Source organism: Diadema antillarum, unplaced genomic scaffold (genome assembly GCF_040938485.1).
Source record: "Diadema antillarum isolate AM-2024a unplaced genomic scaffold, OU_Dant_1.0 scf00000019, whole genome shotgun sequence".
NCBI classification, from domain to species: Eukaryota; Metazoa; Echinodermata; class Echinoidea; order Diadematoida; family Diadematidae; genus Diadema; species Diadema antillarum.
Window position 1 is genome coordinate 1,679,790 of NW_027270908.1, and position 26,905 is coordinate 1,706,694.

Below are 26,905 nucleotides of genomic sequence, written 5' to 3' on the forward strand. Positions count from 1 at the left end.
AATTCCACTGCTAGCCAGTCAGATAAATGTCAATTGAAGCTTAATTTTGGACAGCATTTGTCTTGTATTGTTTAAAAATATAGATATATTTTTTGTTGATCACTCATATGCCATTCACATTATGGTTTTCCTCATTGAGTGAACCCTGCTCATTTGACAGACCTACAGCTGTACATAATGAAACAGAAATGGGTCCTTTTCACACAATTTTCTGGAATCATGAATAGAGCTACAGTAAGATTGTCTTCAGACATGTCTTCTTGTTCTTGCACCAGAAAATACTCGCAAGATTGTATCCAGTAGAGTGGGGATGGGGTGGGGGGGGGGGGCAGTAAGGGTTAAAGGTACTATTCATTCCTTTAGCATCAACTTCTACAAACCTTGTTGTGCCAACACTATAACTCTACTACGTCAGTAATGTTTAAGATCTCTTGTGTGAGGTTATTTCTGCAGTCTGACCGTAAACAATTATATACATGTAGTCATAGTCATTAATATCTTGCTTCCTTTTTATTACATTCTAGCTCCAGTGATGCAGGCCTCAGAAATCAAAGATCTGCTCAGCTCACAGTTTGCATACCTGTCAGGTAAGAGCCCATTGCTTCATACCTCTGAAGATTTCATAGCATGCAGTGTTAACTCTTTGTTTGCCATGGTGTATAGCTCCCTGTGTGCCACAATATTTTGAGACTACGACACAGTGCTTTTGGAAAATACTTGTTTTTCAAAGCCATGTAACTTTTTATGAAGCATTTATTCTAGAAATGCAGTAGGCATATGCCGAGCCAAAATTGTAGAGAAAATGACACGCTTTGGCTGTGAGGTAAATGTGTCTGAGTAATGGAATAGCGCTTGGCACTTTTGATGTTCTCTGACATATTATGATTTGCAAAGAGTTATTAAGAAAAGTAGATGACTGGTATTAAGTAATATGATAGAAGCAATGAGAGCTAGAGAGAATTTTTTTTTTTAATATTGATAGATAGATAAATAGATGGATGGATTTATGAATAAAGAGATACATATTTGTACTGTAGGTAGATACTCATGGATTGATTCATTGATTGAACGATAGAGATACAGATGAAAAGGTAGGTAGATGTGTATCTAGATAGATAGGTTAGAGGAAAGTGGAGTACGAAAAAATGAAATGGGGAGGGAAGAGCCACAGGCAAAGAGATAATAACTGGCTAGAGAAGGTCTGATATTAAACATAGATGAACATGTTGGTAGGAGGAAATCTGCTTGTTGATATTTCGTCCCAGTCAAATTTGCAGGAGATTCAGAGTCTTAAAAGCAGTGACAAAGCAGTGAGCGAACAATGAGATGGAATAATATACAATAGAGGGAGAGTTGAAGAGAGAAGGGAGAGAGAGGGAGAGAGATAAGGGGGGGGGGGGGGTGGAATACATTGTAGATGGAGAAACATGAGAGGGGGCTATAGCCAGCTTGACATACATTGTATTTGGAAGATGATCTTTCCATGTTGAATGCAGTCCCATGCAGGCTGCTAACTCAGTAGATAGAATCATGTTCCAAAACCCATTCCAAAAGGCGTATACAAATGTACACAATCCATGAATGATTCTTGAAACAGGTTTTATAATCGAGATGCTGTCTAAAATTCATGTAATATCAAATGGAGTTGTCACCACACAGCTGCTTTGTGCTCTTTGACCAGAGAAGTAGAAGTAAGCTAAGGCAAGCGATATAAACTCACTTCAAAACAGCGTGAATTTTTCCACTCCACAGAAAGGCATTGAGGCTCAAACACATTTGAAATTGCCCTCTGCTACCATTTCAAATTGCTGTTTCTGACCAGGGAGGTGAGTTTCGTCTCACCTCCCTGTTCTGACCAGGAATGAAAACACAACTGCATTTGATATTTTTAATCACCAAAAATTGGCCCAAGCACATTTAGAATTGTGATTAAGACCTCAGAAAATTTTAGAGAAATGCTCCCAAAAGTTGCCTTGGGCAATTGAGCAAGTACAATGTGTAGGTTTGAAGCGTCCTGGTAAAGATGGAAGCTCTGTAGGTGTGACGTTGCTCTGGAGATCGCAAAACTAGATCCAAGACCTCAAGTTCAAAGTGAAGCCATGCCTGTCAGCTTCCTTTCCATTGTGATATCTCTTGCTTTCATGGCTGGAGTTAATGGAGCATACCACCACCAGATTCCATTCATAATCCTCTGACAAGGGGGGAATAAAATACCCTCCTGACCTTTCTGTTCCACCACCCCATCCAACATCAATCACATTGTACCCCTTTCAAAATGACTGTACATGTTGGTATACAATGTAGGCCTGCTAGTTGAACTTCAGTTATTTTGATCATTGGTGACAAATTTTGCCACCAATTTTTTAAGACCCAAAGTTTTTGAAGTCAGCCCCCCCAATATATCACAGACACACACACACAAAAATGACACCGCAAGAACTTCATCTATGTAGCATAAGAAGTATAAATATCAACCTCCACCCCACCCTGCCCCGCCGTTTCATTCTGTTTAATAGTTACCATTGGCAAATTAGTAAAGATGTAGTATCATTATCTACATTCACACATACAAGAGTTTTTGGTTATTGCACTGCAATGCAAAAATTGATCTTTATATCTGGCACTGAACAATGTCTGTGGCTTTCCTAAGACTTCTCCTCCAATAAACTGAGTGGGCAGTGGGAAAAAAATAAAAGGATTCAAACTTATGGGGGAAGAAAAATAATATGTTGATTTCAAAGCAACTGGCAAACAAGGCTTGAAATCCGGATTGTCCTCGCCTTCCACTTCACATACAGTTTGTATCTATCACAGCACCCACCTGCTCAAGACAGTCCCCCAGTTTGATCTCAAAGGTTTCTGGAGGGATGGGAGTGGGTGTGTTACTTACAATTTTGTACCCCATATCTGACCCCTAAGGCCCAACACTAGGTGCATTCACATATAGAATTACTATGAGTATTGGATACCGTGGTAAGTTCTGGGCTACCAGTACCGTTTTCATTGGTGAAATACCATGGTAATATATACCACAGTATGAAATTTACTTGGTACTGTTCCTATTCACAAAATACTGACCATGGTATTTCTGGTATATAAAGCGTTGTGCATGAGTGTATCTCCATAGGAAAAGACGGGATATATGTCAGGTTACATGAGAAATACACTGCAGTATGATACAATGTAGGTGGTACATGTATTGGTGACATGATTCACACCCAAAAGGTGGGAGGCATATTTTGGACAAAGTTTGGATTTCTGGTTACCGCCCTAAATACCAGGACGTTTTGTGAATGTATTTGGTGATGTATCTGTGTTCTTTTTCCGAAATACCACAATTTGAAACACCATGGTACATGTATTTTACCATCATTGTGAATGGGCCTCAGATCATCGCATCACCCACCTGCTGGAGATAGCAGCAGTCTCCCAGTTTGATCCCAGGGGTTTCTGGAGGGATGGGAGTGGGTGTGCTACTTACCCCATAGCTGACCCCTGAGGTCCAACAGGGAGGAGGTCATTACCAAGAGGATGTTTTGGAGAAATATGATTCTGCCTGGCAGACTCTGGTAGTCGTAGGACGGCAGGCAAAACAACCACAACCAGAAACCCCCCCCCCCCCCCCAAACTTATGAACAAACAGCAGGCATAGCGATTTTACAGAAAAGCATGAAATAATCTCTTGAGGATTAAAGAACAATGTGTGTATACCATGTTTACCAGCCCTGGCAGCAAAACACTTCAGAATATTGACAAGAGTTTCTTGTTGGTCCTTTAAAAAAAAATGAAGCGTCAGTGAATGAATGGAATGTGTACTGCATTATTATACAGTCCTGGCTGATTTCTATCTGCAGTTCATGTTTACTGGTTGTGCGTCTGTCATGTTGTGGTTCCTTTTTCATCCAGTCTTTTGCCATGACATGGTAATTTTTAAAAGCTGCTTCAAGATCATAGTGTGTGATCGAGCTTTTAACAAGATTTCCACTGGATGAACCCATTGAGGACGAGGCCCGAGTATACTCCCGCAGGGGTCTATGGGAAATGCATGTTGTAGCAAAATCGGTCCGTCCTCAACGGGTTTTAAATGCTACAGGAAAATCAACACGTGTCTGAAAATAAAGCCAGGTAAAAACTTGTGAAAGTGTGTCCCTGGCAAATGCCATGCTGAACTCAAAAAATTCTGTAACACACAAAGGAGTCAACACAGGCATGCAAGGTAACCCTGTACAGAGGAAGGCAAGACTTCTGCTGTCTTTAAGCTGATTATTGTTATTCAGATTACAGTGGCTTAGACTCTCATTTCTTCCCCATCAGGCTCTGATTTTAATCTGGTGCTGTAACGACTTGTGTTCACAAAGGATTATCCCCTCACCCCGCGTTCACATTGTCCCCCGCGCCGCGGGGACAGCCTCAAGAGATCTTATCTTTTTTACGACTGACCGTTCACATTGGTATCTCATCTGTCCCCGAGCTGTGGGGGCAATTGGGGCTTGGGGCGAGCTCTGCCAGGCATAGCGCATGCGCACATTTGATGACCACAGCTGGACGCTATCAATTTCGCCCCAAGGTCACTCTCCCCTCCAAATCTTGTCCCCGTACCCGACTTGATTCGCGGGGACGAGGGGACACGTCCCAGCGAGCGTTCACATTATGGTTTTGGAGGAGAAAGTCCCACAGCTCGGGACTTTCCCCGCGGCGCGGGGGACAATGTGAACGCAGTGATAGTGATACATAGCCTTCTTTCGAGGGATAGAAAATCTTTTATTTCACTCTCACCTCAGAGTCGTGTCAGACTTGGATCCGAGGCAAGAGAATAAATAGAAAGGTAATAGTAACTTGACGGGTGAGAATGAGTCATACCTTCAAAATCTCTGCCAGAGTAGAAGTCTGTTTTGAATTTTATGACCCTCTTAAATTTGCGCCAGCAAGTTTATGATGCATTCTGCTTAGTATTGTGAATGTGAGGGTTCAAGTACAAATGTAGTATTAAGGAAGTTTCTGGTGATGACAAATAGCTTTTGGAAAATGATAGCTCAATTTTCTTTTGGAATATGTTATGATGTACAACTGCAATTTATCATAAAAAGTGGGGAATGATATCAACAGGCAATCAATGGAAAATACAGTGTACTTCCAGTGAAGACCACATAGACATACCATCATTGACATTAAAATTTGGGAAAATTATCAAATTGTTATATATTTTTGGTTTCTGCAATTATTGAATCAACTAAAACCTTGAAATCAGATAATGAAATGATTGGTCTTGAGGTACTATTTTTTTTTTTAATCTAAACTTACAAATTGTAACAGGATATATTTTTCCCCACATTTTATATACAACCTTATTGAGATGAGAAAAGTATGGCCGCAATGTTAGCAAAATGTTGCCAGTATGGTAATGCTCAGAGTGTCCAGTTCCTATTGCAAACCATGTATTATAGTTGTAGGACCTACTTCATTCGTTCCAATATCACACATTTTGAGGATAATTTGGTTCTGTCACATGCTCAACATTGCCCTCCAGCCTGAGTATACTTGGAAGTAGTCCAAGAAGTTTAACCTGGGGTGTTTCGTAAAGCTGCTCTTAAAGTTACGAACAACTTTAAGAACGACTGGAACATGTTCTGATGTGCTATACATGTACTTATCAGAATTTCAATAATTCAGCACAAGAACTGATCACCAGTCATTCTTAAGTTGTTCGTAACTTTAAGAACAGCTTTATGAAACACCCCCTGCACGTAGCTTCAGATACTCGATCCAGTTATGCTCTAATAGTAATCTTATGGGAGATTTATCAGAGACAAAAGGTATGAAATTATGATGCATGTAATCAGATCAGCAAGAGCCCTCAAACCTTTGAGAGAAAATGGCTAAAATCATGAATGTTGTGGCTTCAAATTAAAGCATGGAAGAATATTAACTCGTTGAGGACAGGCTGCTACAACATGCATTTCCCATATACCATACGCTTTAATACCCATAAATACTTGCGACTCATCTTCAATGGGTTAATGTTCTGTAATGATGATGAATAATGTGTTGCCACATGTTTACGAGGAATGTAATTGTGTCGTGGGTATTTCGACAAGGAGGGTGTCATACAGTCATGGGTTCTATATCCTCAAAAATTCTTTGAACCAGATATTTGGGCTGAATTAGCTGGTTAATGGCGCTTCAAAATTCAGCAGCCCCTTTCAGGGATCCTTTTGTCGGAATATTTGGGGGCAAAATCATTCCACCGTAAAATACAGCAATACAGACAATGACATTCTCTTTTGAATGAAGGCGATCCGATGCATACTTTGTGTTGTCTCCATACAGGCAAACTCACAATCGGATCATCCCTACAGCTGTATATCCCTCGCAAGGTTTTCTGCAGATTTCAATTATAAAAGGGCTAAAAAAGTGCCTGTCTCCACTTGTTGCATGTGTCCCGCTTTGCCCGTAGGGAATGTATGAGGGTACAGTGTAGACTAGAGTCACAGTTCTTTTGATGCCAAATATTATCAAAGTTTGAGAACAAATGAAGATGAATCTCTAAATCTGTTATGAATAGCAAAGGTGTACTGATCATGAACTTCAGGAATAAAAGACCTTAAACTTTTTACCCTGCTATTTGTTTGCTTGCGGCAAACTCATTCATTCTTGCAAAGTTCATGAGGTCGTGAGACTTTATGCTCGTTGTTTTGGAAATATTTCATTTGTTTTTGAGGGAGAGAGAGAGACTGATATGGTTTTGTGTGTTCAAAAGCACCATAGAGATAGACAGACAGAAAGAAGAGGGATATGATTTGAAAATGATGACCACATTTTGTTGCCATTGTGTGTGTGTGTGTGTGTGTGTGTGTGTGTGTGTGTGAACATGAATTTTGTGATATGAAATTGAACGATATTCGAATAAAGAATTATGAAAAAAAAGTTAAAGTGAAATTTGAAAAGATGTTCAACCTTTGACACTCATTGAAATTCCACTGAACTGGCCTCACTTTGAATGACTCGTATTGAAGAGAGTATGAAAAATATACATTATGTCGGCCTACATCTATTTATCTTTGTAACAAGACTTTTCATTTATGAGACCAAACTATTCTTGGACGTAATTTAGATACATGTAGATGTAGAATTTACCTCACTGAATGAGATCAAAATAATGCAGGGTTTTGACTGTAAAAGGGTGAAACTGCACGGAAGGAAAGTTACGTGCTGTGTATACAGCATTAAATGGAAGCATCGTGGTACTGCTATGTAGAATACCAATAGGCCTAGTATATTTCAAATGTCACAATTGTCAGAAAATCTGTAGTCTGTAGAATCCTATTGAAACAATAATCTAGAAATTGATCTCATCTCACCACATAGTCATGGAGCTATGTAGCTCTATGAATGATATAGTAATGAGCAGCTGAAGATTACTTCTGATATTGAAAATATATAGGCCTATTTCATTTCCTGATAGACATGCCTATATGTATTTTTTTCAGTAAATTGACATAATAGACATCATGGATCGCTATAATGTTTAAAATGTATCTGCAGCATTTGACAGATCATAACCTGACAGTGCTTTTACGTACATCATAGATCTGAGTTTTGGGGAAGGAATGTCTAGATCTCCAAACTCATATCACACAGTACAGGAATAGACTTTGCAGTGAGAGGCATTGAAAACAGCAGTGATAGCAACAAAATGTCGCACATTAACTGCATTTCTGGATATCCATGTGAATGGGAATGACAGATGTTGACTTTTTGACAATACTGAGGTCTGACTTGGCCAACCTTTTTTCCAGAATGGAATGCCCCTCCCTCTTGAATAGATGACCTGACTTTGACCCACAAAGTTGTTGTTTCTTCGTTTTTTTTTATCAGTGGGGATGTTTCTGTGGGATTTGTGGTCACAGACTCAGTTTGATGTTTGTGTTTTATGAAAAATATCTTCACAGTGGGCAAGTTTTTTTATTTGATTTGATTTTCTTGTCAGCCCACAGTATGTTCTCTGCATGACATGTATGTTTATTATTGTGTTCACTTACTTAAAATCTCAAGTCAAATGTTACTAAAATTAATGTTTCATATTTACAATTGAAAATGTTTGGCATCATCAAAATGTGTAGTATACAGCAAAGGATGCCAAAGAGACCCTGTGTAAACTTCATTCATGTTGAGGATATTATAGGCCTACAACCGTTTGTTTTTACTGTATACAGATGTAGGCCCTACATGTGGTTTTGATTAAATGCCTGGCAAATACATTCTTGTGTAGTCTTCTTCAAGTGTACAGAGTTTTCTGGGGCAATACAAGATGAATTGCACTTGTGCCTGGAAAATGCTCTCTGTGTGTTCTGAGTGCTGATTGGCACAGAAAACCCAATTAGCATTGTACACACTGTCCAAAGTCTCGAGCAGAAAAAGGGCTAAGAATGCAAAATATCATCGGCCTTATGCCAAAAGGGCCTTAGAGAACTTCCCCGTTATGCCAAAAGGGCACTAATAGTGGTCAAAGTCTATAGTGTTAAGGGCCTTTTGGCATAACAGTGGAAGAGGTTCAAGGCCCTTTTGGCATAAGACCGACGATATATGCAAGGAATACTGTCTCATCGTCTCATTGCCACAAATACAAAATGATATAGATTAGGATGACCTCTAGAGGGAGCCTTTAAAGATAAAAAAAATGTGTCCCATTATCTTTCTACCAGACACATGTTCTCTTTAAAGGTCATTCACCTTTATCGTGTCATATCCTGAAAACACAGCTACTTGGTATTTTTAGAGAGTAATACAGGAAGTTGTTCAGGAGCCCCAAATTACACATTGCTATGGAGTACTTCCTGGTAAAGTGGTCTGTAAAGAAGATATTGATACAAAATAGACTGCCTAGCTTCTTTGGTTTGTAATCACTCCTGGATTTTGTGGAATTTTAAGAATTCAGATATGGTCTACTGACTATAGATCCTGAAGTAGTTTTGATGCACTGGATGTGTCTTACAACTGCAAATAATGGTTGTTTTATAACTGTAATCAGTATTAAACTCAGTGTTAAAGGTCCTGATTACCTTTGGGAGCAGTGATTTAAAAAAAAATTAAGATATCACATTTGATGCATATGAGTAGGTCTGTTGTACCACAAAACATCCTTCCATGTTAAATTTTCACAATAAAGCCTAAAATATAAGGAGATATCTGTATTTTTCTCAATAAACCTGAAACTGTAGATGGTTTAGTCTGGAAACATTTTTATTATAACTAATGTTCACATTTTTTTTGTTGTAATTAACAATATGTGACATCGATAATACTGGTTCGAATTTTTACATTGGTTGTTTCTATCCCAACTCACATTTTAGAACTATTTTGAAGCACTAGAACTTTGATTTTGTTTCATCTACAAATGGTAAATAATGCCTTTAAACCTAGTGTTAACATTAGCCTCAGCTCTGTATGTCAACTTTATCTGTGTGTCGAAAGATGGTGGAATGTAAAGAGTGGGAATGGGTTGTTTCTGAGTCTGATGCATTGACCTGATTAAATCGGGTACATGAATGTTTTAAAGATGGAGAAGGAGAAGGGAGGGGAGGAAGAGGTGGAAAAGGATGAGGAGGAGGAGGAGGAGGAAGAGGAGAGAGGGAGAGAGAGAGAGAGTAAGGAGATGGGTGCTAGGAAAAAATGTATCAAAGAGGAAAAGGGTACAAAGGGGAGAAATGAAGAGAGGGGAAAGAAGGCATAAGATGAGGAGAAAAGGGATGAGGAATGGAAGAGGAGGAGGAGGAGGAGGAGAAGGAGAAGGAGGGGGAGAAGGGCTTGAAAGAGGAGAAGGAAAAGCTATAGGAGGAGGAAGAGATGGGGGAGGAACAACCCATGGCCTTTAGGCTGGCAAATCTTAACTTGGCATCTTCTTTTCTTTACTGAAACAAAACCTATCTCAGTTTCCAAAATTGAATACTTAGGGAGGACTATTTATCTTGCAGTAACTGAGTAAATGCCATAACATTAGTTTCTAAAATCAAAAAAAAAAAAAAAAGGAAGACTTTGAGCACAATTGCAAGAGAAATCTTCAGATAATTTCTATCTCTTTCAACCAAATAGATGGATACTACCAAGTATGGATGATACACCCAAAGTGATTCGCAGTCAGTGAGTAATTGTTTAGTTCTATTTCTTGCCTCCAATATTTAACAGGTGGAAAGGACAGACGAGGAGGACCCATCATCTCATTTCCTATCCAGACATCAGAGATATCCATCGAGGACATCGCTACCACCATCACTTACCTCGCGTCATTACCAAGGTGAGGAATGAATGTTTACTTTTTTTAGATGAACACATTGTGGAGGAACACCAGAATAGTTTTACTTTAACTAGTTTTACTTCTTATACTCCATTGATGTTTAACACGGGAGTTATTCTTGCCTGTGTTGGAGTGTGATTAGGGACAGCTCTTTTTGAAGCTAAAATCTGCTCTGTTCTCTAAAAAGGGACTTTCTTACCTTTCAGAGAGTTAAATTCATACAGAAAAGAGCTAAAGTCTGAAAGAGCTGAATAGCCCAGTAATTTTACTCTAAAAGGAGCGGTCCCTAATCTTACTCCAACACAAGCAAGCCTTCAGTTCCTTTACATTTACAGAGTAGATAGTGCACATATACATTCATATTTGCCCTACAAACTTCTAAATGTGATCAACGTCCCTCCTTTTCTCTCAAATAAGGACCAAGTCTGCACAAGTCAAGTGCCTACTGAATGAAAATGGGTATACATTGAACAGGTACATTTGAAGCTACAGTGGAAAGATTTAGGTACTGACTCATAAATGTGAGGCATCTTACTAGAGTTTACCTTGCGTTGGTGGAAACAAATATTTGTAGTTCACAACGATATACTGAAATATATTTTGACTCCCTCCTGGACTAAAAACATAAATACAACGGTTCTAGACGTAGGTGAGTCATTATGACATAATTAAAAATACATTCCTCAAAATACAGCCTTACTGTTTAGACTCTTAAGAGTGGAGGGGGATGGAGCCCCCCCCCCCCCCCACTCTTCTGGCTTGCCAAAAGAGAAAGAAAAAGGAATAAAAAAAAGTGGGGGAAAATCACACCCATTACATTCCAAAGGTTCTGTCTGTAGATACTTCCCTGCTATGTACATTGGACATTCCATTCTTATGAATTGATTTATTTGCTTTTACTTTTCATGAAAAAGTGTGTAAAAAAAAAACAAATTCAAAACTGAACTCCCCCCCCCCCCCCCCCCCAAAAAAAAAAAGACCCACATCTTTTATTCATATGCAAGTACATACTCAAGTATCTGAATGGACTTTGTTCCTTCTGAACTTATTCAGGCAAGTCAAGGTATAGCATTAAAAGACTTTGGCCATTTTGAGATTTTTGTCATAACAGAGCTGTGAAATCATTGAAAACTAGGCAAACAAAAACCTGCTGACAAAATGTTCAAGACAGAAACTGGAAGCCATTTGTGTAACATTGAAGAGTGTTCTTTATCACCAAGCAGATATGTTTTAAGTGTGCAGTAAACGTTAGGGAAATTTGACTTCAGTTGCCCCACACTGTGGAAAAAACATTCAACCATTATCAGATAGCACCAATGTTTATCACTAGGTTTCCCACACACATGGGGGGAAAAGATCTTGTTTTACTCGCCTGATATCCATGGCTGACATCAAGATGTTTGGTAAACAAACGAGATTTGAAGACATTTTGAACTACGTAAGTGAAGATTATCTTGCTTGTCCCTGATTTCGTGTCAATCCGCTTGGCATTAGAATGACATTAAGATGACTTCATGGACAGCCACTACAAGTATATTGAGAGAGGTAGAAGGTTGTATGTCCCTACATCTTTCTACTCTGTTTAACAGAAATACTCGAGGATGTTATCAGATTCTTTATGTCAAAGGGCACTTACAATGTACGTGCATCAGCCCACCTGTTTATATAAAAAGAAAGTGGTAATAGGTGACAAAAGTGTCGGTAAACGAAGGAGGTGGGGGAATGTGTAAGCATGTGCTATTTTTTCCCCCCAATTTCTGGAAAACAAACCAGTATTCACCAATACTATGTTTGGGTGTCATGCTGTGTCCATAGCTCATAAAGTATAAAGGAGATCTCATGAAAAGAGAAAAACATGTAATCCGGACCTTGCAATATCTATGCATGTATAGTAAACATTATTGCTGGAACGTGAGCAATAACATAACACCAAGCACTAAACATACACTTTGCTCAGTCATTAGAAGATCTGAAAGTGATTACTGAGTGATGGCTTAGCTTCAGATGCATTTAATGACTGGTTTATCAAGTGTGTTGGTGTTGTTGTTTTTACATCAAGGGGCGACTCCCACTTTCAGATTGGACAGACCGTGCATATCTGTACATAATATATCAGAAGAGTTGGTTGTAGTTTTCGTCTTTATCACCGTGATCATATATATGGGGTTTGGTAAATTGAAATATTTAAGACCTTCTTTGACTAACGCCCGCCCCACACTACACGATTTTGCCCCGATTCACCGGTCTTAAAGGGATCATATAGTTTTGGTTGAGACTTAACTTCAGGTTTTTATCATTTTTTGGTGAGATAGTGAGAAACCTCTTGTGAAATTATGAAAGAGCATGTAATTCCAAGAGGGATTCAATGTTTATTTGATGAAAATTGGTTTTGAAATGGCCGAAATATCCAAAACAGAGCAATCCTAATAAAGTGTGGGACCCACATTTTATTACGATCGTTTTATTTTATTTTGTTTTTGGATGTTTCAACTATTCCAATCCTGATTTTTATCAAATAAACTTTGAATTCCTCTTAAAATGGTATGCTCTGTAGTATTTCATAAGTGTTTTCTTGGTATCTCGCAAAAAAGTTAAAGCCCAATTTTCATCTCCACCAATACTGTACCATCCCTTTAAGACCTTGACTGGAAGTGTGACATCACAGTCTTGCCAGTTTCCAGTCGTACGACTGGGTCTTAGCGCCAGTCGTAGAGATTTGACATGTTAAATTTCTACGACCGGTCGTAGGCTTTCAACCATTCACAATGCAGTAAAATGCAAGCACACTGCGCGCGCTTTACAGTCGTAAGCCTTCTCGTAAGGTTCGGTCGTAGTTAGTGCGGTGTCCGGTCGTACGACTGGCTTGGCTTAAGACTTTAAGACCAGTCTGATCGTGAAGTGTGCGGTGGCCTTTAAAGAATAAACTCTTCATAATGTCATGTATGTTGCCCAGCAACTAAAGACATTTTGATTGATGCATGAGCTATGTCTTGAATCAGCCTATGTTTGGTGACAGCCTCCATTCCTTCTTATGGAAAATAAATCTTATTTAATCCATTGAAGACTAGTCTCTCGATTCATCAGGGCTACAAATGTATGTTGCCTATTTTTTGTTTTTTAACAGACAAGGTCATGATAGATGACATACTGTTTTCTTTCAATATTAATAGTAATTCTTTGAAAATGTCAAATTATACTTCAAGTCAATGCAGTCTTCAATGTGACCATTGTACTGTGCAGAACTACGCCTTGGCTGTGGGTGTATGATTTATCCCAGTACTTGTCTATTAGTCACTCATTTTGTGAACTTTGGTATTAACTCATAATTGTGTTTGTATTAGAGCTTCTCAAAAGTAAATATGGCTCAAACTCCTACCAGGGCAAATTGTGAATTTACTGCTATCTTACATACACAGACATAAGCCATGAAAGATAGATATTATGTTGTAATTCATTATTTCATTTACATCGTATGATAGACAGAAGTGGAGTAGACTAGAAATACTCAATAGGTTCAAAGTCTACCATTCTCTGGTCCAGTTATGTGGATACCAACGATTCAGTCATGAAAGGACAATAAATAGCTGGTGATTATGTCAACAGTGATGTCTCAGAAATGGCAGTCTTCAAGGTGACTGCATATTTTCATAATGTTGAAGTGGGACATGTAGTGACTAAGGGCCACCGCACACTATACGACTTTTGGTCGCAAGACTGACCGACTTTGGATCTGAAATAAATCACAATAGCCTCAGAATAAACACGCTTGTTTATTTCAGATCGAAAGTTGGTCAGTCGTGTGACCAAAAGTCGTATAGTGTGTGATGGCCTTAACCCGTTGAGGGCGAGTCCCGAGTAAACTCGGGCAAGTGTCTATGGGAAATGCGCGTTATTGCAAAATCAGCCCGTCCTCAATGGATTTAATCAGAGGTACAAATGTACACTTGTATGCATGCCATATACCTGTAAGTGTGCCTTGCATGAATAACATTGTGATCATTATAATTATGTTCATAATGGGTGAATTATTGTGCTATTATTCCTTACTTAAGTTGATGGTATCAGCTTTGAGGAGAGAAAATACATACTGTACATGTCACAGAAAGATCTTTGGCCTATAAGGAGATCTTGGAATTTTTCGACCAAGTTAGAATTAATTACAGAAATTGGTAGATTATTCCACACAGATATTAATCATTGAGCAAAGGGAAATTTGTTAATATTTCCCCTCGAAGGCAAACTTGTTGATATTTCCCCCTTGAATCGTATAATGTTTGAAGAGTTATGTTCTGATTTTTCCTAAAATCATCTGGGGGTATTGCAAGCTTGATGCCGAATCACACAGTTTGGAAAACAGACTAAGCAAGTAGCATGAGGCAATGGTTCTCACCCAGTCCCTGAGATCTGTCTGAACCAATCAGAATCGCCAGCCATCTTAGTCATGTGACCTGACCCGACAGAGACCGTAACTGACCCCCCCCTGTCTTCTCCACGGGATGTCCAGCTATTTGAAGTGTGTTTACCCATCTTCCCCCAGTTTAAAGGCATAATTTACCATTTGCAGATGAAACAAAAACCCAGCATTAGTGCTTTAAAATAGTTCTAAAATGTCAGTTAGGGATAGAAACAACTACTGTAAAAAATTGAATCCGTATAATCGATGTTAAGTGTTGTTAAATACACAAAATGTGAACAATAGTTATAATAAGAATGTTTCCAGATTAAACCGTCTACAGTTACGGTTTATTGAGAAAAATACTGATATATCCTTATATTTCAGGCTTTATTGCGAAAATTTTATATGGTAGGATGTTTTGTGATACAGCATATCTACACGTATGCATCAAATGTGATATCTTGAACATTTTTAAAATCACTGCTCCCAAAGGTAAACTGGACCTTTAAGTCCCTCGGGGCTGCTCATTGAAAATGGCATCGACATCCTGTGTGGTGTCTTTGCTATTAGATGTGAAGACAGAGTTAAAGGAGATGTTGGTGATGTAAAGACCAAGGTGACATCCATTAATATCATCATATAGGAATGCTGGCCATGCCTTGTTTCAAATTCAAATAAAACTACAGCTGTTTTCTCGGTTTTTGTTTTAGTCTGTCTTTGACTGTAGAAGCATGCATCCACTGTATTGACAGGTTCATCATGTTCAAAGAAAGATAGAAAAACACTTCATTTGTCAAGAACCTGTTTGTTAGACACGGTTACAGCTCGTTATTCCGAAGATTCGTTATTCCGAAGGCTCTTTAGTCCGAAGATTCATTATTCCGAAGGTTCGTTATTCCGAATTTCATTTTCGGATTAACAAATCTTCGGAATAACGAACCTTCGGAATAACGCCACAAATGTTCGGATTAACAAACCCTTTTTCATTTTCGGATTAACGAATCTCTAGGTATAGGGAATTTGTGTGTTTCGGATTAACGAACCTTCAGAATAGCGAACCTTCGGAATAATGAACAGCACCCGTTAGACACACTACAAATTCTTTTCCAGCCATAACTTACAGTATGAAACATTAGGCATACTCCTCACTGTAAAGCATACTTAAATGAATCAGTTATAAACAGGAGCTGTCTAATTTGTATCAATCAGCTGTTTTACGTTTATTATGTTCAGTGTGAACTCAAATCATGCAAAGTGCAAACTTCGGAACTGGATCACAAGCATTAGCTTAAAGGGATGGTACAGTATTGGTGGAGATGAGAATTCGGCTTTTAACTTTTTGCGAGATACCAAGAAAACACTTATGATATAGTACAGAGCATACCATTATAAGAGGAATTCAAAGTTTATTTGATGAAAATCGGGTTTGGAATGACTGAAACATCCAAAAACAAAGTAAAACAAAGCGATCATAATTAAGTGTGGGTCCCACACTTTATTAGAATCACACTTTTTTGAATATCTCAGCGATTTTAAAACCAATTTTCAACAAATGAAAGTTGAATTCCTCATAGAATTACATGCTATTTCATATTTCAGAAGAAGTTTATCATTATCTCACCAAAAAATGTTAGAAACCTGAAATTAGGTCTCAACCAAAACTATACGATCCCTTTAAACACATATTGGGCCCGTTCGCACACACCTCCAAAATATCAAACTGTTTGTAAAAATTGATCTTTGTAATGTAATTCTTGTATGTGAATGGGCCTATTTTTGCTTGAAATAACTTTCATCCATTGTCAAATGTCAATCAGTAATACATGTATGTCTCCTGAGGAAGATAAAAAGTTCATTTATTTCAAGCAGATATTCTGTAGACGAGGAATCATCACTGAAATTTCAATAGGATCCACATTATTCAATCTTCTGTTTTGAACAAGCTACATACAGTACCTCCTTCATTTTCTAGTGATACCTGTGGATCTGTTAAATTAATTTCATCTCAAGAATAGGGATTAGGCTTGATTTGATATGATTGAGAGAAAAGGAGGGAGAAGAAAAAAAAAAAGAGTAACAGAGCATGGCAGAATTAAACTCAACAGTGAAGAATAAAACTGTAAACAAACTTCTCAGAGTGCTGAATTAGTCTTACAACTTGTTTTACTTACAGGCTGTCAAGAATCAGATACTCTGAATCTTACATGAATAGTAGAGATTTAGCTGATTGTCCTCTCCACAAGGACAATGTTGAATGCCTTATTGAAGTATTATTAGTGGATGGGCAGCTTGTAATTGTATGAAAGGTCCATGAAATGATGTAACAATAAGTCACATACCAGGTACATGAATCATCCTGTATAAAAGTTGTGTGTAAACCCGGGTCAGTCAACAATGGGTTGTGGCTCTTGTTCATAGGATCTTGGAAGAATGTGTGTGTTTGTAGATTTCTGTTAGATATTGCTCTCAGGTCAAACATTGGAGAGATTGCAAGCCAGGCCCTATGTATTATAGAACGCTGCAGACTGGCACTGGTCCAACGGTCCCTGACCAGTAAAGATCACTGTGGGACCAGTAACTTTTTCATGAATGGACCAGTAAAAAATGGAAAAACTGGGCACCTACTGGTCCGATAGACAGGATGGATGAGTAGAAAAAATGGGTTAGTGTGCATCCCTGTATTATAGAGTAGAAATTCTGCTTGCAATGGTATTCTTAAAGAGAAGAAAATACTGTAAAACATGATATATTCGCGGCACTAAATTTTCGCGAATTGGAGCCGACGGCCTTTTTCGTGGCAAGAAATTTTCGCGAATTGCCTCTTGCGTTCAATGCATTTGAATAGTGTAGATAAGAAATTTCGCGTGCATTTTAATTTCGCGAATCTTGGCGCTCGCGAAATTCGCGAAATTAAAATGCACGCGAACATTTCTCGTTTTACAGTACTTCAACAATCCAATAATCTTTTTTTCTTTTTTGATGGTGCACACAGTCAGTTATGAATTATTGTATCACTGTATCACATGTTTTGTTTTTTCTTCTTCTTCTTCTTTTTGTTACTGTTATTTTGATTTTGCATTATTCTAATGTTATTGTATTTTGTAGTGTTCTTGTATGAATTGCACCAATGTGCTTAGAAACATCAGTATAAAGCACTGTATGAATGCAATTATTATCATTATTATCATTATTATTATTATTTAATAGTTATCAAAGAGAAGAATAAAGTTGTTGAAATCATTGAAATTGCACAGATGACTGCACTGTAATAATGCAAACAATGTATAAAATCTAGTGATATTATTCTGTAATCCAAATCTGACAAATCATGAGTTATCTGAATGTTATGTTGTTATCTGTATGTTTTAACTCAGTTATGTTTGGCCAATATCTTGTTATGGGAAGGGCAGGTAGATACACAAAATACCCTCAAACGAAACATACACGCACTCACTGGAATACTTGCATGAAGTTAAATGAAACTTGCTATTTTCAACCATTCTTTTCCCATGCATGATGTATTGTATGAAATGTACACAAGTACAAAGCAGTTTTCAATTGAAAGGATATTTCCCATACTTGTGGTCATATTTTACTGATTATAGGATGATGGAGCATTCTCCCACCTACAAGTGACATGCTATGAAAGATTTGAAAAAATATTGCAAATTGCAAACTCCCAGGAGATTGCCGTGAAAATTGCTTCCATTTTTTTTTGTGAGTTCTCACCGAATCTTGTGTGAGAAGCATTCACTAACTCTCTAGTCCATGTCACTTGTCAGCTACCGTATACAACGTGTAGCTGAAATTCTGTGGTTCTCAAATAGAGTGTAACTGATGAGTGGAAGGTTGTATTTTGATCACAAGCCAACCACAGAAGTAGTAGAAGTGATTTAATGGTCAGTTGATGGTCCGTGGGGAAACTAAACTAGACTATAGTTAGGTTCACATGACACTTAATGACATTTCTTATCCGAAGGATTAACTCAAAATCCTAGATTTTTTTAAAGACCTGATCCTTGTGGCACACATGATTTTGCTCATCCTGTACCGATTTTGAGATTGTTTTCCCCTAAGAGAAACACTTCAACCAGAAACATTTTTCTATTTTACTAAATCCTCTTTGCTTTATAAAAACTAATTTCATCATTGCCTCTAGTTCTAGACATGACTGATTAAATGAGGTGCATTTATGACTCAATTCAATTCAAATGATTTTATTTCCACATAAAGTAATACAAAGCATTATACATAACACTTACATGAGTACATAATATTTCATGGAACTTTGAATCACATAAGTTTCAGCAAAACATGGATACAATTATAAAAATATCAACTTTGTTTTTCGATACACTAAATAAACAAGTAAACAATACAATTTTATTTTGTAACTCTATGTGGAAAAGAGGAATTCACAAGAGAAGCATAGCTTGTCAATTTTGTGAATTACTCTGGAAGATGAGGGCATCTCAAGATCCATCAAGGACTCCATGTATGATAATTTGGATATGACATCAGGCAAAACAAAAAACAAAAGAACTATGACAAGGACAAGAACGAAAGCAGGGACGGAATAGGCAGGAAAACAAACTAAAGATAGGCATAACAAATAAAGGAAGAGAAACGAGAAACGAGTGGTCTACAATTCAGTTTTCATGAAAGGTCGCCAAGGCATGGGTAGTAACTTGAAATTCAATAAAATTTGCCAAATGGTGAAACACAAACTCTTGATGTTAAAAAAATACTTGTCATTTAGTTATTTATTGTTTTATTTTTATGAGGATGACAAAAGAAATCTTTATTTATTTGTTTGTTCTTGTGATTAGATACACAAGTAATGATACTTGCAGAATATCATTAAAGCTCTTATGTAGGAGAATAGGAATTTTAGTAAAACATGTCTACACAATGGTAGTCAACTCTGTGTTTGTTCTGTCAGTGATATACATGTAATTAATAATGTCATTGTTTTTTCTCCCCTTCTTCAGTAATGAGAGCAAGGACCATGGATTCACGTTGGTGGTTGACCTGCGAGGTTTCGCCTGGCAGCCACTCAAAGTCATCAGCAAAATATTTCAGGTGAGATTCAGAAGCATTTTCTTTTCCTTTGTGCTTTATGTTGAGATCCAACTGATCCTATCCTGTGAAATATTTATATAATATTGACTGGCCCTGAGGGAGGTACCAGAAAATATTGCCCAAACTGAAAGCATATTGCCCGAGTCAAAAACTCCCTCGTATAGGTAATAATCAGTAGTATTTCCTAGATTTAGCTTTCATAATACAATTGTATGTAGTTTTAAACCAAGTTTGATTATTAAATGATATCCTTCAAAATTAAATCTCTGACCCAGAAGAATGTCTGGGGCCCATTTCATAAAATTTGTTATCAGCGACAACTGCCACATTTCTATGACAAATTTGCTCTCAGCCAATCAGATGCAAGGATTTCAGTAGCTTGTCACATCTATGACAACTTGTCACTGATGACAAGTTTTATGAAACGGGCCCCAGGTTTCCATTGTGTATTAAGTTGAGTATTTAGATGTTATATTACATACCCCCAAATTTTAATTTTGTAGTTACATGTAGTATAGTATCCACCCATAAAACATTGGGCTATTCCTTTCAATATTGTAAAGCTGCTTTTCCTCTACAATGCCTTTCTAATCCTGTTCATGAGTGCATTTGTGAACCCCTTGAAAAGTAATGACATTTTGTGCTTGATAATGATTGTTACATTTGCAGCTGCAAAAGTTCTTCACCATGATGTAAACTCAGGAAATGATAAACTTTAGTTGAATTTGATGAATGTTACTGAATTTTAAATTTGTTTGGTGAATTTTCTGTACAGTCTACATAATCGAAAATGAAAGCATTGGTTAGTTCTAATCACAAAGTAAAAATCTGTCACCAATAGGACGCTGGATGATTAAGGGATTAATTTGTTTACGAATGCTAATCATTCTGATCACCAAAAGTATATGTACAGTAATATGTCCTTCAGGGAAAATGAAGTGTTCAACAAGATGGCGTGTTTATTATGAGTTTGATAGGCTTACATGTATACAAATCTACTTTGAGTTTGTAGTGTAGTAAGGTCCAGACAACCTATGCTGCACTGTATCTGCATGTCTTCTGGATGTGTTTCAAGGCTATGTGTGCATGTTTACATTTGTAGAAACACCCTTTGCACAGTTTATGGTTTACTGATAGACTCTGATAACAGTGAATAACACTGTATAGCTGAACATGTCGGTGATAACATGTATGTCAATAAATGTGCTTTGCTGCTAATAAATGTTTCCGTCATTCCTGTCACTTTATTTGGGGAAACAGTGGTTAAAGGGAAACTCTGTTCCATTCAAAGTTAGTCTGAAAAGAAGGAATAAAGTTTTCTGAGCACAACAATCAAAATCCGATCAAAATTTGATGGAAATTATTCAAGGAAGTAATGAAATTGTGATTTGTTCGCTTATGCTATCTGTAATACTTTTTCTTTTTAGACTCGCATCTTTACTGGTCCAGGAATCCCTTTTTTAAAATCCACCCCAAAAATGAAATAGAAAAAAGCTCTTGAAGAAAGAGAAAAGAAACATCCCTACAGAATGTTCCAAAAATGACAAAAATCATATAAGAAATATGGAAGATATGATATTTTGAAATTTCAAACTTTTTCGAAAATATTTCTAGACCAGTCTTTATGAAAATATGTTACACTGTATTATACAGCAAAATATTATGGGCATATGTTGTATTGACAAATCAATGCGTTGTTACATTTTTTTTTTTTTTGTATGGGTGTGTGCAGCCAGATCTTGAGCTTGATGAACATACCCAGTACATAAGAGCCCTGTATTATGATACACACAATATTCTTGAGTGCAATGTACACTCCTTGCCAGCTAGATATGGAACATACAATTTGAGAAGGGGGAGGGGGATGGAGGGTGGAGTATTGAGGGTTGGGGAAGAAACTGTAGATGTGAGATCAGGGTATAAACATAACAAGTGATGTATCATCGCTCCCTACATGCTTAATACCGCCCCCACAATGATCCTTTCAAAATCTGGGCTAACATTCCTATCACCTGAACTATGTCATTGCTGTAGACTGAACACTCGATACCAGAGGTGGATAAATCATAACAAAACTGTCTGAACTCTATTACTGCTGTGGGTAACTTGTTTATGTTGTATGAAATGGCATTTTGAGAAGATTCAGAAGCCAGTTGCTAGATAAGGCTAAATTCAGTTCTCTGATATCACATTGGGCAGCAGAAATAAATATCAAAGTGTTATGTCATTACAAAGCTTTCATCATGCTTGCATTTTAATACTTTCAAAATTATACTTTCAAAACTGTATGACATGATGTTTGAAAAATCGCAAAGTTAGGATGAAAGTTGCTTAGCAACTGTACCAAATTCCACTGGAAACTACACATGAAAAACCGAAAGTCAGAAAACTTTAGCAAGATGTTAAATGCGATATGAATGCATACAGCAGAAAGTCTGGTTTTTCATGTTATTTCCACATCAGCTCTTCTGTCTAGTGCGGGGCAATTAAACGTACTGTATGTACGAGTGACGATATGGAAGTTTTAGGATCTGCATCTCCTCTGACATCCTTTTGCTTGAACCAAGTGGCATTCTGGGAATGGTTAAATGATTGAGTGAACTGGGCACATGCAGTTCTACCAGAAACTTCTTTTCTTTTCTTTTTGTCGCAAATTTTTTTTCTGGTGAGAATGGTCCTAATGTGCAAGCTTGGTCCTAATGTGCTTCTTGTTATGTTTTCTAACATACTTCATTTATGATGGGAAGTGTCTGTTCTATCAAATAATCTCTTGGAGTCTTGACCTGCCAGAAAGTTGGTCTGCCAAGCTTTTTTAGCTTTTCATTTCATGTTAAATTTGTCATCCCACAGATAAACACATTTTTACACGTCTGGCTTTGTCAAAATAGTTCCCTGAGCGTGTTCAAGCGATCGTTTTCCATCAGAGCATCTCTGTTGAGATAAGAGCAGTTTGAGCAATTTTTTTCTTCTTTTTTTTTTTAAAGTGCTACAGTAAAGTCAAGATGCCTGTGTTGTGAGGTAAAATATTGGATTAAAAAGATGAAATAATGATCTGTGTTGTATTCAGGGGTCTGGATATGATTATGTTGGATTTAAAAGGTGAAATATATCTTGGTCTTAAGAGGCTTTCTTCATTGTTTAGGAGTTGTGGCAAATAATATAAATACGTAACTCGTCATCTCAGATGTAAATTTCTGTCCTGTTCATAATGTAGCATTTGTTTCAGCACTTTCAACAACTACTTGATGAAATGTGTATTCAGTGAAACAAGCAGAATTCAAGTAGTGAGCCTTCAAAAATCCTTGAATGAACTAGACAAGAGCTTTTGATGCTTACTTCCATTTTAGTTTATAATGAGAATGGTTTATCAAATTGAATGTAATCATTTCCAAAGATGATGTGTGTAGTATATTAAAGACTGCAATGTCAAATATTATGTCGATCACAGTCTGCAATGAGAGAATGTAATAGTCCCTTATACCCATCTTTGTGTTTGCTAAACATACATGTTATATGGTCTAAAACTTTTTCTTCTTGTGAACCAGGTTTAGTCATGCCATCCACCACTGTCAGGCATAGTGTAAATTCTCCAAAAAACCCCCCACACATTTTTGTATGGTTTGGATCTCGGCTACTTTTACCTGTAAAACAAAACAAAACAAAACAAAACAATAAAAACTAAACATAACAGAACCAAACCAAACCAAACCAAAACATGGTCTACACCTGTATACTCTTGGTTCTCAAAAGAAGGATGGGATTACCGAACAAAGTGAAAGTAATTTTCCAGAAGGCACCCAATATGATAAACCCAAGATCAATGGAACAGATATCCTCTTACCCTCATTTTCCATGGTACAGATATTTTTGTCGGAATGTGACACTTTTCCTTTTCATGTTTCATTTTGACATTGACTGTTAGTCATCATTTAGTCAGTCCGTACTTGTAAGCAGGATTTCATTTTGAGTCAGGAGCTGAAACGCCATGCACAAACACCATCTCAAGATGTGCTTTGAATACGATGATGGTGATGCATATCTCTTGAATCGTGGGAAAGTGTCCCCGCCACGATGTTGTAAAGACAGCGTGAATCTCTCTCGGGGTGTCATCATAAACCGATGCACCTCGGAGGCTAAACTAATACTGGTGTCAAATTCAGACGATAGTCTTTGACCCCAGGCTTCGAGATTTTTATAAGGAAATAATATGAAATTATTGTTGTACTTTTGCCAAATGAAACAGAAAAACTATCTGCTAAAACCCATGGTTTTCAAGACTGTAGTATAAGTAACTCTATTTGTTGTACCAGTGTACAATATTCAGATGTTGGTGAAAAGACCAATTAGTCTCATTTCAGCAATTAGTCTCTGTGTTAGTTTACTTATTCTGTATGTACTGTATCTAGACTGTGTATCAAGTTCATTGCATGTTTTTCATTGATACAGTATCTAAACCATATTTTTAATAGTGATCGTTTTATTTTTTGTCTTACATTCTATCTTATCGTTTGGTATTTGTCTTGGATAAATGTAACCCATTAAGTCTTGTTTCTAGGAGTTGCTCATTAAATACAACATAATTTCTTCATGTATACTTACTTGCAATCCTACATTATATAAGTGGAGATTTTTGTCCTGCAGCTCATCAAAATAGACAATGGACTTCCAAACATACACATTTTGTCATTAGCTGATTATTTTCAGATTATGTTTATGAGTAAATGTTAGTTCTGACAGCATGACAGTGTAATGCACCATGATGCCAAGTCTTCTTCACAGGTGTATATCAGAATAGATTTGGTAGAAGGTGTGTCCTGGAGTTTTGGTAGAAGGGTGTGCCCTGGGCCCAGTTTTATGAAGAGTTATAATTGATTATTTGATTTCTATGGTAAGTCTATGGCAGCCTGTGTGGTAAGGAAATTTATAATCGATTGTATCTTTTGTTAAAACGGGGCCCTGGTATAAAGTCATGTATGGTTTGTCTCTTTTGTACACATTCTTCAGGAGACCCTGCCCAATAGCATCCATACCGTCTACATCCTAAAGACGGATGCTGCAAAGGAGCGCCAGCGATCCAACTTGAGCCTCAAGAGGGACAAATCACAACCATTTGAGGTAAGGGATAAACTCTGTTTACCACCCATTTGTCACTGCTAGTTCTGAATTGGATGGTTTACTTTTAAACGAGGAATGTTCATGTGCATTTTAATTCCGCGAATTTTGCGAGAGCCAAGATTTGCGAAATTAAAATGCACACAAATTTTTGTCTACACTATATCCATTGAACATTAGAGGCAACTGGCAAAAATGTCATGCCGTTAAAAAGGCTGTCGAATTCGCAAAAATGGCATGCAGTGAAAATATCGTGTTTTACAGTATTCACTATATTTTTCTTATTACATGCTCTTATTTGAATTTCAGTGAGAAGTGTAATAAAATGCAGATTGTGGTATAAAGATTATCTTCAATCATTTTTGGCAAAATCTACTCTAAAGCGTTTCCTCAATTAGCGTATATGTGTTTAATATGACATTGTTCTACATCTCTGTTTTCTTACGTATGTGTACAACATAAATGTACTTTGATGCAATTATGCTGATACATTGTAAGCTTTCGTATCAATGTATTGACCATAGATTGCAGAAACAAAACTGAATTGGATTGAACTAAAGAAAACCTATAATTACAACACTGTTTCTGCATGATGTGCATAGTTTTTCATGGGTTAGTGTGATATGATAAAAAATGAAGAGATATGGAAAGAAGTACACGTATAGCACTGTTTGTTAAAAGAATACCTTGGAGAACACTTCCCACCCCCAAACATCTGCTGTGAGCTGTTGATAGAGTAATATATGTGCTGTTGATGCATCAATAACTTTTCAGAGGTAACATCAGTATACGACTCTAGTGTGATATTTAATCGCAGGCAGCAGAAGAGCATTACATTCCTAGGCCATGTCAGTGAAACATATCAGGTTGTAACAAGTACTAGAAGTGACCTACAGTGTACATTCCTTTGCTGTGATGTCATAATGGTAGCCATCTTTTTTCCCCCTTCTCCTAGATTGTCTTCCTGTCTTCCCCTTCTAAACTAACAAAGTACATTGACCCCAATCAGCTGACTGAGGAGTTTGGGGGCAGCATGGAGTACAATCATGAAGAGTGGCTTGAGAATAGACTGGTGAGTGAAGGACTCATTGCCTGTGTAGTGTTAGTATTTGTGTCAGTGTTAATGTTTGTGTTTGTGTTAGTGCTAGTGTTAGGTTTAGTGTTAGTAACCAGGTTTATTGTAACCTCAATCATGAGGAGTGGCTTGAGAACAAACTGGTGTGCAAAGGAAATCTTGCCTGTGTAGGTTAGTGTTTGTTCCCGTGTTGATGTTGGTGCCAGTGTTGGTGTCAGTGCTACTGTTCATAAGTAACACCTATTTTGTTCAATATTTTTTACTTTGAAAATCATATTGTCACTTGTTTTCTTTGTTTTGTATTTGGGCATAAAGCTTGAAAGCCAGTCAACCTTCTAATTAACATTACAAGAAGAATTGTAAAAACATGTACAGTGTATACTGGCTATTGTTTGCAAGGTGTTTGCATTCCGCTATGTCTAGTGGCAAAGTTAGCAACAACCCAAACAAAAACATTCTTTAGTGAGAAAGTGCTAGTTCATACATCATGTATTCATACTTGGAGCAAACTTGATGAAATACACATGTGCTATGGCAACAATCACCAGGCTGTATTTATTAGTACAATGTTCTTGGAGTTACCAACTTGTGTAATATTCTTACTAGTTTTCTCATGCGGGAATGAGCTGTCTTATGAGTGGCATGATTTCACATGTAGATCGGTTGAATCACATAGTGTCACATGCCCTACATGTACATGTTTCATGAAACGTCATAAAATGATAACAATTACAACAACTACAATGGAAGCAAGCAAATGATGTGCAAGTGATTGGAAGTTGCTTCGTACAATGTACCTCGATTCAAGTTTATACGGTTTGTGGGCAATGCTGAAATTCATATTTGTATACAGTAGGATGCACATGTCAGAATACATGAATGATTTAACCCATATTTAGAGTTTATCTTTCGAACAGGGAAGACTATGGTATCTATGCTATGCTATTTT

The 26,905-nt window shown here is 37.3% G+C and overlaps 1 protein-coding gene across 1 annotated transcript in view; it reads left to right on the forward strand.

Annotated features, from left to right (window-relative positions):
• The window catches only part of LOC139728705 (uncharacterized), a 169,470-nt gene that overhangs the window by 23,272 nt on the left and 119,293 nt on the right, over positions 1–26,905 (forward strand). Inside the window, exons 3-7 of the mRNA XM_071639651.1 lie at positions 525–587; positions 10,183–10,291; positions 19,679–19,769; positions 24,774–24,884; positions 25,837–25,953. Coding sequence (XP_071495752.1) covers positions 525–587; positions 10,183–10,291; positions 19,679–19,769; positions 24,774–24,884; positions 25,837–25,953 — 491 coding nt within the window. The remainder of the gene's footprint in view (positions 1–524; positions 588–10,182; positions 10,292–19,678; positions 19,770–24,773; positions 24,885–25,836; positions 25,954–26,905) is intronic.